The sequence below is a fragment of the Rissa tridactyla genome, chromosome 1 (assembly GCF_028500815.1).
Source record: "Rissa tridactyla isolate bRisTri1 chromosome 1, bRisTri1.patW.cur.20221130, whole genome shotgun sequence".
Classification (NCBI taxonomy): Eukaryota; Metazoa; Chordata; class Aves; order Charadriiformes; family Laridae; genus Rissa; species Rissa tridactyla.
This window is the reverse complement of record NC_071466.1, coordinates 11004387-11019599: the sequence shown is the minus strand read 5'-3', so window position 1 is coordinate 11019599 and position 15213 is coordinate 11004387. Positions and strand designations below refer to the sequence as shown.

Below are 15213 nucleotides of genomic sequence, written 5' to 3'. Positions count from 1 at the left end.
GTACATAAGCCATATAGGAATTTATGTAACACAGCCATGAGAACAAACCAAGCAACATGATGACCAGTGACTACTTACCTAATAAAATAAATGCATACAAAAAAAAACCCAAAACCGTTTTTTCCACGTTCTAGTTGGATTCTGTCGTTATCTCAACCCTTCGAGCCCCACGTTGGGCGCCAAAAAAGGACTGTCGTGGTTTAGCCTCAGACGGCAACAAAGAACCACGTGCCGCTCGCTCGTGCCTTCCAAATACAGGAAGAATCGTAAGAAAAGGCAAGACTCTTGGGTTGAGACAAAGGCAGTTTAACAGAACAGCAAAGGGAACAGGCAAACAACAACAACAACAACACGGATAGGGGAATATACAAACGCAATTACGGAACTGCCGCTCCCCCGCTGCTCGCTGCTCGCCGGCCGGACCCGGGCCGCCCCAGCCCGCTTTTAAGCAGCTACTTCCTGCCCCCTCCCCCGGCAGCTCAGGGTGGGCGTGGCTCACATGGCATGGAATACCAGGAAAAGTTAACCCTATCCCCACCGGAACCAGGACAGTTGTCCATCCCACTTCCTCATGTCCTCCCCGTGGTCACGCAGGTAGAAGCACCACAGGGTGCCTCGTGGTGTGTACCTGAGATGCTGGCCCGTATAGGTGGGGAGTAGGACATATTCTCTTCAAGTTGCTGGACCTTTCGGGACAGTTTCTCCACAGCTGGGACAAGGCGGGAAGAGAGACTTTCTTCATATCGCCGGAGCCGGCCAGCCACCTCATCCACCGTTGGTCCCTCTTCGCCTTTCCATTCCGTTACTGCCAGTGAGTTGGCATATGACGATGGTGCGCTTCGTACAAACTTCCGCCACATGGGCCTTGTGCATTGCACCTCATCAGGGTCTGTGGGTAAGTCTGCATTGTCCGAGTCATAATAAATCATCTCCCGCACGGCTAATTCTCTCAGGTACTGGATACCTCTTTCCATGGTAGTCCTCTTGCTTGGTTGACATACAACATCTTCACTGAAGGGGTACCTCTCCCTCACGCCTGACAGGAGTCGTTGGCAGAGGCTGAGGGCTTGGGTCTTCTTTCCAATTGCCTTGTCAATGCCGCCTTCCCTAGACAGGGATCCCAGCTGCCTGGCTTCCCTACCCTCTAATTCCAGGCTACTGGCCCCGTTATCCCAACACCGAAGCAGCCAAGTGACAATGTGCTCGCCTGAAAGTGGGCTAAAATCTTCTCGCATATCCCACGGCTCACTCAAGGATAGGGATCAGGTAATTATCTCTGGTTCTGCCCCTTCCTCCTCTTCTCATGATGGCCCTGGTTCATCATCATCTCTTACTAAGCGAACTGATTTCTTCGTGTACTTCTTCTGTATGGGGGCAACTGATACTGGCACGGGTTGGTTCCCTGGTTCAGTGGCAGTGTCTGCCACAGGGCTTGCAGTAGCCGCAGTGTCTGCCACAGGGCTTACAGTAGCCGCAGTGTCTGTCACGGAATCACGGAATCTTCAGAGTTGGAAGGGACCTCTAGAGATCATCTAGTCCAACTCCCCTGCTAGAGCAGGATTGCCTAAAGCACATCCCTCAGGGCTGCATCCAGGCGGGTCTTGAAAATCTCCAGAGAAGGGGACTCCACAACCTCCCTGGGCAGCCTGTTCCAGTGCTCTGTCACCCTCACCGTGAAGAAGTTTTTCCGTGTATTTGAACGGAACTTCCTATGTTCTAGCTTGTGCCCATTGCCCCTTGTCCTGTCACTGGGAACCATTGAAAAGAGCCTGGCTCCGTCCTCCTTAAACCCACCCTTTAGGTACTTGTAAACATTAATCAGGTCCCCCCTCAACCTTCTCTTCTCCAGGCTTAAGAGTCCCAGCTCTTTCAGCCTTTCCTCGTAAGGGAGATGCTCCAGTCCCATAATCATCTTGGTTGCCCTTCGCTGGACTCGCTCCGGTAGTTCCCTGTCCCTCTTGAACTGGGGAGCCCAAAACTGGACACAATACTCCAGTTGTGGCCTCCCCAGTGCAGAGTAGAGGGGGAGAATGACCTCCCTCGACCTACTGGCCACAGTCTTCAATATGCAGCCCAGGATGCCATTGGCCTTCTTGGCGACAAGGGCACACTGCTGGCTCATGGATAGTTTGCTGTCTACTAGGACCCCCAGGTCCTTCTCCTCAGAGCTGCTTCCCAGCATGTCCGCCCCTAACCTATACTGGTGCTGTCGGTCTGGTCTCCATCTCTTTCCCCTGAGGGTGCTGCATAACACTGAGCAGTGCCTGGTAGATAGTGGCCAGGGCCCAGCACAGTGCGGTGAGTTGTGCCTCTCTGGAAGAGCCCCAGTATTTCCCCTGCAGATATTCTACTCCTCTCTCAGGGTCCTGTAATTGTTCAGGGGTGAAGTCCCAGAGCATTGGAGGCGAGAAGTTCTCTAGGTACCTGCCCCTGTTCTCCCACATGCCATGCCACCCCTGCCTGTCCAGCCTCAGAGCCTCAGAGCCTGCGTCAGCCTGCACTCATGGTTCTGCTCCCTTTTGGCAAAACACAAACGTCTAGAGCAGATGTAAATTAAGTGGTGCCCATGTCAGAGCCCTTTGGTGTCACGGAGGATGTGTGTTCCTGGACCCACATTTCCCAGCCATTAGGGGAAATTGCTGAAGCAGATGCGGCGCGGCCGGCAGCAGCGTCTCCACCAGTCCTTCAGGCGGTGGCAGAGCCGGGTGCAGCAGTGACACAGGCACCGTCCTAGCGGGCACAGCCCTGGGGACGCCTGGTCACACTCCCTGTCCACGGGCTCGCTGTGGTGCTGCCCCTCCTCCTCCAAGGTCTTGAAAGCGTCCAAGAGCTCCAAGTAGAGCTCCCTCTCGTCTGTGGCCTTGGCTGGGGGGCGGCTGGGGGGCAGCTGCACGTTCACGGGGCTCTGCGCCCTGTCCGTCCTCCCTTCCACATCCATGGGGGTGCTCCTGCCTGAGCCTGGGGGGCTGCTGGTGCTTGGCCCCATGGAGTTGTTCTCGCCCGGCCCCATCTTGCTGTTTCTCTTCACTTCTGCCAGGCTCCCCCTGCCGAGCTCCACAGGGCTGCTCATTTCCTTCTCCTTCACACTTGTGTCTGGTCCCGTGTCCTTCTCCTTGTCCATGTCCCCATCCTCAGTCTTATCCGTGTTTGCAGCCACCCACGGCTGCTCCGCTCCCAGGTGCCGGGGCTTCACTGTGGCCCCCAGCTGCTCCTGCACCACCATGGATGGAAGGGCTCCCCGGGGAGGTTCTGGTCACAGGCTCCCGCCCTTGCCAACGGGCCTGCAGCACCTTCAGCATCTCACAGCACTGCCTGGCCATCTCCTGGGTGGACTCAAAAGAGTGGAGGAGCCCCATGATCAGCTGCCCTTGGTCCGTGGCCATGGCTGGGGGGCTGCAGGGTGAAGGCTGTGTGTGCACAGGGCTCTGCGCCCTGTCCCTGCTTTCCTGGGGACCACTCTTGCTTAGTCCTTGTTGGCAGTTCCAGTGGGGACTCCTGGCAGAGGGCTGGCCCTGGCTCCTCCACCCTCCCCTTGACAGCCCTGGGGGGATGGCGGGGTCCTGAGTGGTTGAGCGCTGCCAGCTCCACCATCACACCAGGACAGGGCTCTGGGAAGGAGTAGAGGGAGCTGAAGGAAGAGGAGCCTCTGTCTGTCAGAGAGTCCATGGTGGCCAGCGGGGCCCGTGGGGAGAGGGGCTTCCTGTTCAAGGCCTCCGCACTCGCCCTGCAGAGGAGGAGAAAGAGACCCCGCTGCACCCCGGAGCCCAGCGGGACCCGCGGGCAGCACCCCTCCTTGGCCGGTGGGCAGGGCTGCCCAGCGCAGGCAGGGGCAGGGCACGGGGTGAGGGTCTGGGGCAGCATCTGGGGTCTCCCCCACACTCACCGCTTCTCCTGCTTGGGCCGGGATTTCCTAACTCCTCTATCCACTGGCTGAGAAGCTGTGGAGGGAGGAGACAGAGTGAGCGGCCAGCAGCTGCCGGCACAGCCCCGGCTCAGGGCTGCCGTGGGGTGTAGGCCGTTTGCAGGGTTCTCGGTGCTGGGGCCACTCACCGCTCTGCTTCTCTGTCCGGGCTCTTGTCTTCCTTGTCTGACGCTTTTTCTTCTTCTTCTTCTTCTTCTTCTTAAACCACTTCTGCAAGGTTCCGAGGAGCTGGGTGAGACGGGAGCACCTCCCAGTCCCACACCACAGCCCCCCACGGCACCCCACACCACCCCACGCCATCCCTCACCACCCCACGCCGCAGCACAGTGTGGTGCAGCACAGTGTGGTGCAACAGTCACCTACCTGAAGCCGCTTGCTCTGCAGCACAGATGAGAATATGCTGAGCCCCATCACAATCAGGAGGAGATGGCCTAGGGGAGACACGGCGTCAGAGCGCCCCATGGCACCGACTCCGGTGTCGCTGCGGTGCTCCCAGTCACCAGCACAGAACCGCAATGCGGCTCCCCAGTGTCCTCCTGGGTCCCCAGTGACGGGACCCGCAAGACTGCTGGGGTGTCAGAGGCCGAGGCTGCAGTCTGCCCAGACAATGCCAGACTGCGGTGCCCAGCATCCGCTGACGGCTCCAGTGGGGACCGCGTCCCTCTTTTGTAGTGTGGCAGGGGGGCACATCCCCCCTTTTTGACATCGTGGGGCAGTCAAAGCCCCCCTTGGCGACACTCAGCAGGGGATGAGGAAGAGCAAGAGAAGGAGGGTACTTGCCCCAAGCTGCCAACAGGACTATTTCATAGCATGAACATCACGTTCAATATAAATTATAAAGTCTGCTGTGTAGTTCGACTCTCCCTTGATGGCGGTGGTCCAGAGAACTCCTTGCTGTAGTCTCGGAGCCCTGAGCCCTTCCCTTCCTCGTGAAGCTGCAGCGCTCGCAGTGTCCCCCATTGGCTGTCCCCTGCTGGGAGTGCACGGCTTCCTGCTGATGGAATGGGCTGGGTGTAGTCCTTGGGTATTTTATATTGATATCGGGATCGACACTGCTTCTTTAGCATTATTAAGGTTAATTCTTTAGTTTTATCCTATTAAATCTATTTCTATTGCAACCCTCCTGTTTCCTTGTTTTTCCCCAATTCCCCTTCCCGGGTGGGGAGGGGTCATCGGGTGAGAGAGTAATTGTCTAAAGGACAAGAAATTGTGGTGGGTTTCTCAAACCATAACAAGAAGGGAGGGAGAAGGAGAAGGGGAAAAGGAGAAGGAGAAGGGCCCCAGCCCTTCCGGGCATGGTTTGGGTAGGAATGGACCTTAAAGGCCACCCAGTGCCACCCCCTGCCCTGGGCAGGGACACCTCCCACCAGCCCAGCTTGCTCCAAGCCCCGTCCAACCTGGCCTTGATCCCCTCCAGGGATGGGGCAGCCACAGCTTCTCTGGGCAACCTGGGCCAGGGGCTCACCGCCCTCACAGCCAAGAATTTCTGCCCAAGATCTCAGCTCAATCTCCCCTCTTGCAGTGGAAACCCCTTCCCCCTCGTCCCATGGCTCCCCTCCCTCATCCAGAGTCCCTCCCCAGCTTTCCTTGAGCCCCCTGATGGACTGGAAGGGGCTGGAAGGTCTCCGCAGAGCCTTCTCTTCTCCAGGCTGAACTTTTATAGATATTATTCAGTATTCCTGCTGAAAAATGAAACCCCTGTCTGACCGTCTGGTTTCATTTCAGTCAGTATCTGGGAATGATTTCCCACAAAAGTGCTTTGACCACTCCTGGGGGATCAGCTTTCCTGGTAGGAAAAGCTTCTACTCCTCCTGAGGGTGGATCCATGATTACCAGCAGGTGCTTAACACCTTCCACAGGAGGCATGTCAGCATAAACGATCTGCAGCCTTTGGAATGTGTTTCTTTCCCATCTACAAGAAGGGTCGGAAGGAGGATCCGGGGAACCACAGGCCTGTGAGCCCGACGTCGGTACCAGGGAAGATCGTGGAGAGGATCATCTTGAGTGAGCTCTCACGGCAAGTGCAGGGCAGCCATGGAATCAGGGCCAGCCAGCATGGGTTTAGGAAAGGGAGGTCCTGCTTAACCAACCTGATCTCTTTCTATGACCATGTGAGCCGCCTGCTGGATGCGGGGAAGGCTGTGGACGTTGTCTCTCTGGACTTTGGTAAGGCCTTTGACACCGTCCCCCACAGCATTCTCCTGGAGAAGCTGGCGAATCGTGGCATAGACAAGTGTACTCTTTGCTGGGTTAAAAACTGGCTGGATGGCCGTGCCCAGAGAGTTGTGATTAGTGGGGTGAAATCCTCTTGGCGGCCGGTCACCAGTGGTGTCCCTCAGGGCTCAGTTTTGGGGCCAGTTTTGTTTAAAATCTTTATCAATGATCTGGATGAGGGGATTGAGTGCACCCTCGGTAGGTTTGCAGATGACACCAAGCTAGGTGGGAGTGTTGATCTGCTTGAGGGAAGGAAGGCTCTCCAGAGGGCCCTGGACAGGCTGGATGGATGGGCCAAGGCCAATTGGATGAGGTTTAATAAGGCCAAGGGCCGGGTCCTGCATTTCGGTCACAACAACCCCAAGCAACGCCAGGGGCTTGGGGAAGAGTGGCTGGAAAGCTGCCCCGCAGAAAAGGACCTGGGGGTGCTGGTGGCCGGCCAGCTTACCATGAGCCAGCAGTGTGCCCAGGTGGCCAAGAAGGCCAACAGCATTCTGGCTTGTATGAGGAATAGCGTGGCCAGCAGGAGTAGGGAAGGGATCGTGCCTCTGTACTCGGCACTGGTGAGGCCTCACCTGGAGTGCTGTGTTCAGTTCTGGGCCCCTCTGTACAAGAGGGACCTTGAAGTGCTGGAGCGTGTCCAGAGGAGAGCTACCAGGCTGGTGAGGGGTCTGGAGACCAAGTCCTATGAGGAGAGGCTGAGGGAGCTGGGCATTTTTAGTTTGGAGAAGAGGAGGCTGAGGGGAGACCTCATTGCCCTCCACAAGTCCCTGAAAGGAGGTTGGAGAGAGGTGGGTGTTGGCCTCTTCTCCCAGGTGAATAATGACAGGACCAGAGGAAATGGTCTGAAGCTGCGGCAGGGGAGGTTTAGATTAGATAGTAGGAAGAATTACTTCACTGAAAGAGTGGTCAGGCACTGGAATGACCTGCCCAGGGAGGCGGTGGAGTCACCATCCCTAGAGGTGTTTAAGAAACATCTAGATGTGGCACTTCAGGGCATGCTCTAGTGGCAGAAATTGCAGGTTGTTTGTTTGTGGGTTTTTTGGTTGTTTGGTTTTGGTTTTGGGTTTTTTTGGTGCGTGTATGGTTGGACTCGATGATCTCAAAGGTCCTTTCTAGCCATGAAGAGTCTCTGATTCTATGATTCCCAGTTAGGCTTACTTCCGCCTCCAGTACAGTCAACTCTTGGGATCCCCCTGTGACCCCAGAAATACAAATGGGTTCTGATCCTCTATAGCTTGATGGTATTAGAGTGCACTGTGCACCTGTGTCCGCTAGAGCCTTATACTCCTGAGGGTCTGATGTGCCAGGCCATCGAGCCCACACCGTCCAATAAACCCGGTTGTCCCTTTCTTCCACCTGGCCGGAGGCAGGGCCCCTCTAATACCAGTCATAGTATCCGTTACTCACTCACTTCTTGCAGAAATGACTTGGAAGTTCCTTCAAGAGGATCAGAAGCAAGATCAGGCCTTCTGCTCTGTCTGGGGAACTGCCCGCTGGAAAGTGGGGCGGCACTTTTCCTGGAGGGATCCCCTTTTGTGGTTGTCCTTCCTTGCAACTCCTGTACCCGTGTCCGCAGGATCCAAGTAGGTTGTCCATCCCACTTCCTCATGTCCTCCCCGTGGTCACGCAGGTAGAAGAACCACAGGGTGCCTCGTGGTGTGTACCTGAGATGCTGGCCCGTATAGGTGGGGAGTAGGACATATTCTCTTCAAGTTGCTGGACCTTTCGGGACAGTTTCTCCACAGCTGGGACAAGGCGGGAAGAGAGACTTTCTTCATATCGCCGGAGCCGGCCAGCCACCTCATCCACCGTTGGTCCCTCTTCGCCTTTCCATTCCGTTACTGCCAGTGAGTTGGCATATGACGATGGTGCGCTTCGTACAAACTTCCGCCACATGGGCCTTGTGCATTGCACCTCATCAGGGTCTGTGGGTAAGTCTGCATTGTCCGAGTCATAATAAATCATCTCCCGCACGGCTAATTCTCTCAGGTACTGGATACCTCTTTCCATGGTAGTCCTCTTGCTTGGCTGACATACAACATCTTCACTGAAGGGGTACCTCTCCCTCACGCCTGACAGGAGTCGTTGGCAGAGGCTGAGGGCTTGGGTCTTCTTTCCAATTGCCTTGTCAATGCCGCCTTCCCTAGACAGGGATCCCAGCTGCCTGGCCTCCCTACCCTCTAATTCCAGGCTACTGGCCCCGTTATCCCAACACCGAAGCAGCCAGGTGACAATGTGCTCGCCTGAAAGTGGGCTAAAATCTTCTCGCATATCCCACGGCTCACTCAAGGATAGGGATCAGGTAATTATCTCTGGTTCTGCCCCTTCCTCCTCTTCTCATGATGGCCCTGGTTCATCATCATGTCTTACTAAGCGAACTGATTTCTTCGTGTACTTCTTCTGTATGGGGGCAACTGATACTGGCACGGGTTGGTTCCCTGGTTCAGCGGCAGTGTCTGCCACAGGGCTTGCAGTAGCCGCAGTGTCTGCCACAGGGCTTGCAGTAGCCGCAGTGTCTGTCACGGAATCACGGAATCTTCAGAGTTGGAAGGGACCTCTAGAGATCATCTAGTCCAACTCCCCTGCTAGAGCAGGATTGCCTAAAGCACATCCCTCAGGGCTGCATCCAGGCGGGTCTTGAAAATCTCCAGAGAAGGGGACTCCACAACCTCCCTGGGCAGCCTGTTCCAGTGCTCTGTCACCCTCACCGTGAAGAAGTTTTTCCGTGTATTCGAACGGAACTTCCTATGTTCTAGCTTGTGCCCATTGCCCCTTGTCCTGTCACTGGGAACCATTGAAAAGAGCCTGGCTCCGTCCTCCTTAAACCCACCCTTTAGGTACTTGTAAACATTAATCAGGTCCCCCCTCAACCTTCTCTTCTCCAGGCTAAAGAGTCCCAGCTCTTTCAGCCTTTCCTCGTAAGGGAGATGCTCCAGTCCCATAATCATCTTGGTTGCCCTTCGCTGGACTCGCTCCGGTAGTTCCCTGTCCCTCTTGAACTGGGGAGCCCAAAACTGGACACAATACTCCAGTTGTGGCCTCCCCAGTGCAGAGTAGAGGGGGAGAATGACCTCCCTCGACCTACTGGCCACAGTCTTCAATATGCAGCCCAGGATGCCATTGGCCTTCTTGGCGACAAGGGCACACTGCTGGCTCATGGATAGTTTGCTGTCTACTAGGACCCCCAGGTCCTTCTCCTCAGAGCTGCTTCCCAGCATGTCCGCCCCTAACCTATACTGGTGCTGTCGGTCTGGTCTCCATCTCTTTCCCCTGAGGGTGCTGCATAACACTGAGCAGTGCCTGGTAGATAGTGGCCAGGGCCCAGCACAGTGCGGTGAGTTGTGCCCCTCTAGAAGAGCCCCAGTATTTCCCCTGCAGATATTCTACTCCTCTCTCAGGGTCCTGTAATTGTTCAGGGGTGAAGTCCCAGAGCATTGGAGGCGAGAAGTTCTCTAGGTACCTGCCCCTGTTCTCCCACATGCCATGCCACCCCTGCCTGTCCAGCCTCAGAGCCTCAGAGCTGGGGAGGGACTCTGGATGAGGGAGGGGAGCCATGGGACGAGGGGGAAGGGGTTTCCACTGCAAGAGGAGAGATTGAGCTGAGGTCTGAGGCAGAAATTCTTGGCTGTGAGGGTGGTGAGCCCCTGGCCCAGGTTGCCCAGAGAAGCTGTGGCTGCCCCATCCCTGGAGGGGTTCAAGGCCAGGTTGGCCGGGGCTTGGAGCAAGCTGGGCTGGTGGGTGTCCCTGCCCAGGGCAGGGGGGTGGAATGAGATGATCTTTAAGGCCCCTTCCCACCCAAACCATTCTGTGGTTCTGTGATTCTATATCTATATTTCTCTACGTCACAACCCAGACAACTGCTCGGGGGGCCGTGACCCCTCAAATCTGCAGCTTTGGCAGCCCCGGCCGAGTCAGGTTCCCGCTCTCAGGCTCCTCTTCCCTGGCGCTGGTGGATCTTCCACCCTGCAGGTCCATGAAGGGCCAAGGGGGGCTCAGGACAAGCCACCCTCATGGGGCACCTGTGGCCACCACTGTCCCTGGGGGCAGTGAGTCCACAGGGCCATCAGGCAGCATTGCCCAGGACCAGCACACTCATGAGGAAGACCATGAGGAAGAAGACCCACATGAAGAAGCGGTCCATCACCTTGGCCACCTTCTTCCACTCGCCGGTCCGGCGCTGGGAGGCTTGGTGATGCCGGCAGCAGCCGGCGACGTAGCCCACGTTCCTCAGCAGGCCATCGTGGTGGCACAGGCAGCGGTCCCGGGGACAGCCCCCTGCCTCGGCACCCACCTCCCCCTCCATGGGGCTCTCCCCCGGCCCCCCAGTGTCCTCCCTGCCCGCCCGCCTGCCTGGCACCCGCCGGGGGCTCTTGCAGCTCTCGCCCACCTCGTAGACACAGCAGAGCCAGGCCATGTGGTGGAGGATGAGCCACCTGGCCCAGGGGGGCACGGGCCGGGCCCCCGGGCCGCAGTGGTGGACGTTCATGATGAAGATGGTCAGCGCGGTGGAGGCCGTGATCATGGTCATGGTGGCGATGTAGTACTTCCCTGCGTGGGTAATGGGTGGTGATGCCGCAGCGGGGTGGGGAGAGACCTGTGCCCACCTCCCCCCATCGAAACCCCCCCTGGCATGGGGGGGTGCCCACCACCCCGGTGCAGACGCCCTGGTCCCATGGGAGGGTCCTGGGTGCCATCAAGGCTCACCGATGAGCGGGACGCTCTCCGAGGGCTGCATGCTCTCCGCCACCAGCAGCTGGAAGACGGTGAGGGCCAGCAGCACTGTCACCCCCAGTGAGACCTTCTCCCCGGAGTCGGCCGGCAGGTAGAAGCCAAGGGGTGCCAGGAAGGAGACCATGATGCAGGGCAGGAGCAGGCTGAAGATGTGAACATAGTGACCAAGGATGAGGAAAAGGCTGAGGTACTTAATGCAGTCTTTGCCTCAGTCTTCAGCAGTAGGACCAGTTGTTCCCTGAGTACCCAGACCCCTGAGCTAGAAGACAGGGATGGGGAGCAGAATGAAGCCCCTGTAATCCAAAGGGAAACGGTGAGGGACCTGCTTCAGCACCTGGAGCTGCACAAATCTATGGGGCTGGATGGGATCCACCCAAGGGTATTGAAAGAGCTGGCGGAAGTGCTTGCCAGGCCACTTTGCATCATTTATGAGCAGTCCTGGACAACCGGGGAGGTCCCAGCTGACTGGAGGTTAGCAAATGTGACACCCATCCACAAGAAGGGTCGGAAGGAGGATCCGGGGAACTACAGGCCAGTCAGTCTGACCTCGGTGCCTGGGAAGGTCATGGAACAGATCCTCCTCAGTGCCATTACACGGCACATGCAGGAGAACAGGGTGATCAGGCCCAGTCAGCATGGGTTTGTGAAGGGCAGGTCATGCCTATCAAACCTAATATCCTTCTACGATAAGGTGACCCACTTAGTGGATGAGGGAAAAGCTGTGGATGTTATCTACTTGGATTTTTGCAAAGCTTTTGACACCGTTTCCCACAGCATTCTCCTGGAGAAACTGGCTGCTCATGGCCTGGACAGGTGTACTCTTCGCTGGGTAAAAAACTGGCTGGATGGCCGTGCCCAGAGAGTGGTGGTAAATGGAGTTAAATCCAGTTGGTGTCCGGTCACAAGTGGTGTCCCCCAGGGCTCGGTGCTGGGGCCGGTTCTCTTTAATATCTTTATCAATGATCTGGATGAGGGGATCGAATGCACCCTCCGTAAGTTTGCAGATGACACTAAGCTGGGCGGGCGTGTTGATCTGCTTGAGGGGAGGTTGGCTCTGCAGAGGGATGTGGACAGGCTGGACCGATGGGCTGAGACCAATGGTATGAGGTTCAACAAGGCCAAGTGCCGGGTCCTGCACTTGGGTCACAACAACCCCATGCAGCGCTACAGGATTGGGGCGGAGTGGCTCGAAAGCAGCCCGTCAAAAAAGGACCTGGGGGTGTTGGTTGACAGCCGGTTGAATAGGAGCCAGCAGTGTGCCCAGGTGGCCAAGAAGGCCAACAGCATCCTAGCCTGTATCAGGAATAGCGTGGTGAGCCGGACTAGGGAAGTGATCATCCCCCTGTACTCGGCACTGGTGAGGCCCCACCTCGAGTACTGCGTTCAGTTTTGGGCCCCTCGCTACAAGAGGGACATTGAGGTGTTGGAGCGTGTCCAGAGAAGGGCTACAAAGCTGGTGAGGGGTCTGGAGGACAAACCTTATGAAGAACGACTGAGGGAGCTGGGGTTGTTTAGCCTGGAGAAGAGGAGGCTGAGGGGAGACCTTCTTGCTCTCTGCAACTCCCTGAAAGGAGGTTGGAGAGAGATGGGGGCTGACCTCTTCTCCCTGGTGACAAGTGATAGGGTGAGAGGAAACGGGTTCAAGTTATGTCAGGGGAGGTTTAGATTGGATATTAGGAAACATTTTTTCACTGAAAGGGTTATTAAACATTGGAATAGGCTGCCCAGGGAGGTGGTGGATTCACCATCCCAGGAGGTGTTTAAAAAAAAGGGTAGATGGGGCACTTAGGGACATGTTTAGAAGTGGCTTTTGTCAGGGTAGGTTAAAGGTTGGACTTGATGATCTTAAAGGTCCCTTCCAACCTCAGCGATTCTATGATTCTATGTAGAAGGAGGCGCGGCGGCAGAGGAGCAGCGTGTAGGTGACATCAGGGTAGGGCTCGGAGCAGCAGCCGTAGGTGATGACGTTCCTCGTGGCCGGTGTTATAGATTGTGGCCCAATAATTGACAGGAACCAGTCCGATTAATCAAATTAGTTTATTAAGCAAGCGGCAGCAAGCAAAACAGCGCTGGGCGGCCGGGGAGTCTTTGCTCCGCCAACGGCGCACAGCCACTTCCCGAAAGTAGTTGATTATATACTCTTCTGGTTCCCGTATATGTGTCAATCCTGGTATATTCTGTGTCTGAGCGACGTGTTGCTAGGGGGTCGGTCTTGTCCCGCCTCCTGATGGTGGTGGGGCTGAAGGCTCCTCATCTTTATCAGTGTCCTTGGGGAGACTCTTTTCAGCTTATCTCACAACTTAGCTCTTCCCTTTGAAGTGTTAAAACACACCAGATGCCTGTGATTTAGGCCTTGAGGTGTCAAAGTGCACCAGATAGCACGCTGGATGCCTGCGATTTAAGTATGTGAAGAGTCGAAACAGTGTAAGTTTTCACCAGCCTTTAAGAAAGCCTGATTTGATTAACAAACATGATTCTATTTATTACAATCCCCCCCCCCTTTTTTTTTTTTTTTTTATTTACCATTTTGTTCATCAAATCTTTGGAGTTCAGCGTGACTTAAAGCTAATGTTTCTTCTATTGCTGGTTCCTGATCTAATGACTCGTATTTAGCCCTGAGAAGCATTAAATGGGCAGCTTCCAGTCTGCCCTTTACAATTTCAATTACTCTGTTCAATATACAAGGGCCAAATGTTAATCCCAAAATTAATAGTAGCATAGGTCCCGCAATGGTAGACAATAGCGTAGTCATCCATGGGGAATAATTGAACCAGGATTCATACCAACTTTGCTGTGCTTCTCTTTCTTTCTTTCTTTTTTCTAATCCTTCTCGTAGTTTTGTCATGGTGTCTCTAACTACTCCAGTGTGATCTGCATATACGCAGCATTCCTCATCCAGAGCAACACACAACCCCCCTTGCTGTGCAAACAATAAGACACCTACAAGATTTAGTAAAATTAAAATTAGAGTGTGGCGAGAAGGGTGGAAACCCGGCCGGCTAATAAGTTTAGTTTGAACACTCACTCCAATTACCCAGTCCTTTTCAGTGCTATCACTCCTCCCGGGGCATTTCGTGCGATTCCCTTGGTTAACACTGAGGCAGTCCTCCCAGTGTCTTTGTACAGTCCCACTCTTTGGGTTCTGTTCTCCACAGCTTTGTACTCCTCTGCCTCGCTCGTCAACTCGGTTGCTTTGAGCCACGAGGGGTATCATCTTCTCGGCAGCAGGGGTAGTCTTCAGGGACTGCATCGATTCCAAAATCCTTCCAACACTCATAACATGGGAATTCGTCTGATTCCTTTCCACAAGTTATACAGTCCTCCCGAGTTCTTTTAGTCTGGATCACCATTAATGCCGCTCTTTTTGCTTCTTGATCAGCAAGATTGTTTCCTCTGACTAATGGGCTTAATCCTTTTTGGTGTCCTTTTAAATGTACTACGGCTATTCCCGCTGGTCCTCGTAATGCTTGTAAGACCTGGATTATTAATTCCTGGTGTATTAATCCTTTTCCTTGAGAATTTATTAAACCCCTTTCTTCCCAAATTTTTCCAAAAGTATGCACTACGCCAAAGGCATATTTTGAATCCGTATATATGGTTCCAATTTTACCTTTTAAAAGTTGCAAGGCTCTTAATACAGCATGTAGTTCACAAGCCTGTGCAGACCAACTAGGACTCAGAGGTCCTGATTCTATTACACTAAATGTTTTCCCATCAATGATTGCAAATGCTGATTTTCTCTTTCCTTCAACTACCCGGGATGATCCATCTACAAATAGCTTTTCTCCTTCTCCAAGTTCTTCCTCATCTAAATCTGGTCTGATTTTTGTTTGCTCCTCAATGTTGTAAAGACAATCATGATTTATTTTGTCACTCGGCTCCCCATACAAAAACTGTGCTGGATTCTGCACGCTTGTTACCTCGAGTTCCAGTTTGGGAGAGGAAATTAGGATGCCTTTATATTTTAGGAGCCGGGGCATCTGTTATCCATTTGTCAGCTTTTTGTTGCAAAATTCCCCTGATGTTGTGAGGTGATAATACCCTCAATTCTCCTCCAAAGGTAATTTTATGGGCTTCCTCTACCAAAAGGGCTGCGGCTACTACCACTTGAAGGCAGGTAGGCCAACCCCTACTTACAGGGTCCAGGAGTTTAGATAAGTATCCCACAGGTTTCTTTCTTCCTGCCCATTCTTGTGCTAATACCCCAAATGCGGTCCCTTCATCAACATTGATAAATAGATAAAATGGTTTCTTTACATCTGGCAGGCTCAAAACTGGGGCATTTACTAAATCAGTTTTTAGTGTTTCTAATTGTTTATCATCATCCTCCGACCATTTCAATA

The 15213-nt window shown here is 54.5% G+C and overlaps 2 protein-coding genes across 2 annotated transcripts in view; both read right to left on the bottom strand.

Annotated features, from left to right (window-relative positions):
- Window positions 1-5219, bottom strand: part of LOC128902063 (neuronal acetylcholine receptor subunit alpha-10-like) — a 42851-nt gene extending 37632 nt beyond the window's left edge. Inside the window, exon 1 of the mRNA XM_054184404.1 lies at window positions 5208-5219. Within this exon, the coding sequence (XP_054040379.1) occupies window positions 5208-5219 (12 nt within the window). The remainder of the gene's footprint in view (window positions 1-5207) is intronic.
- A 4983-nt stretch (window positions 5220-10202) lies between these two features.
- LOC128902052 (neuronal acetylcholine receptor subunit alpha-10-like) overlaps window positions 10203-15213 on the bottom strand; it is an 82313-nt gene continuing 77302 nt past the window's right edge. The window contains exons 10-12 of the mRNA XM_054184382.1: window positions 12756-12851; window positions 10844-11021; window positions 10203-10687 (exon numbers count right to left, since the gene is read on the bottom strand). Coding sequence (XP_054040357.1) covers window positions 10203-10687; window positions 10844-11021; window positions 12756-12851 — 759 coding nt within the window. The remainder of the gene's footprint in view (window positions 10688-10843; window positions 11022-12755; window positions 12852-15213) is intronic.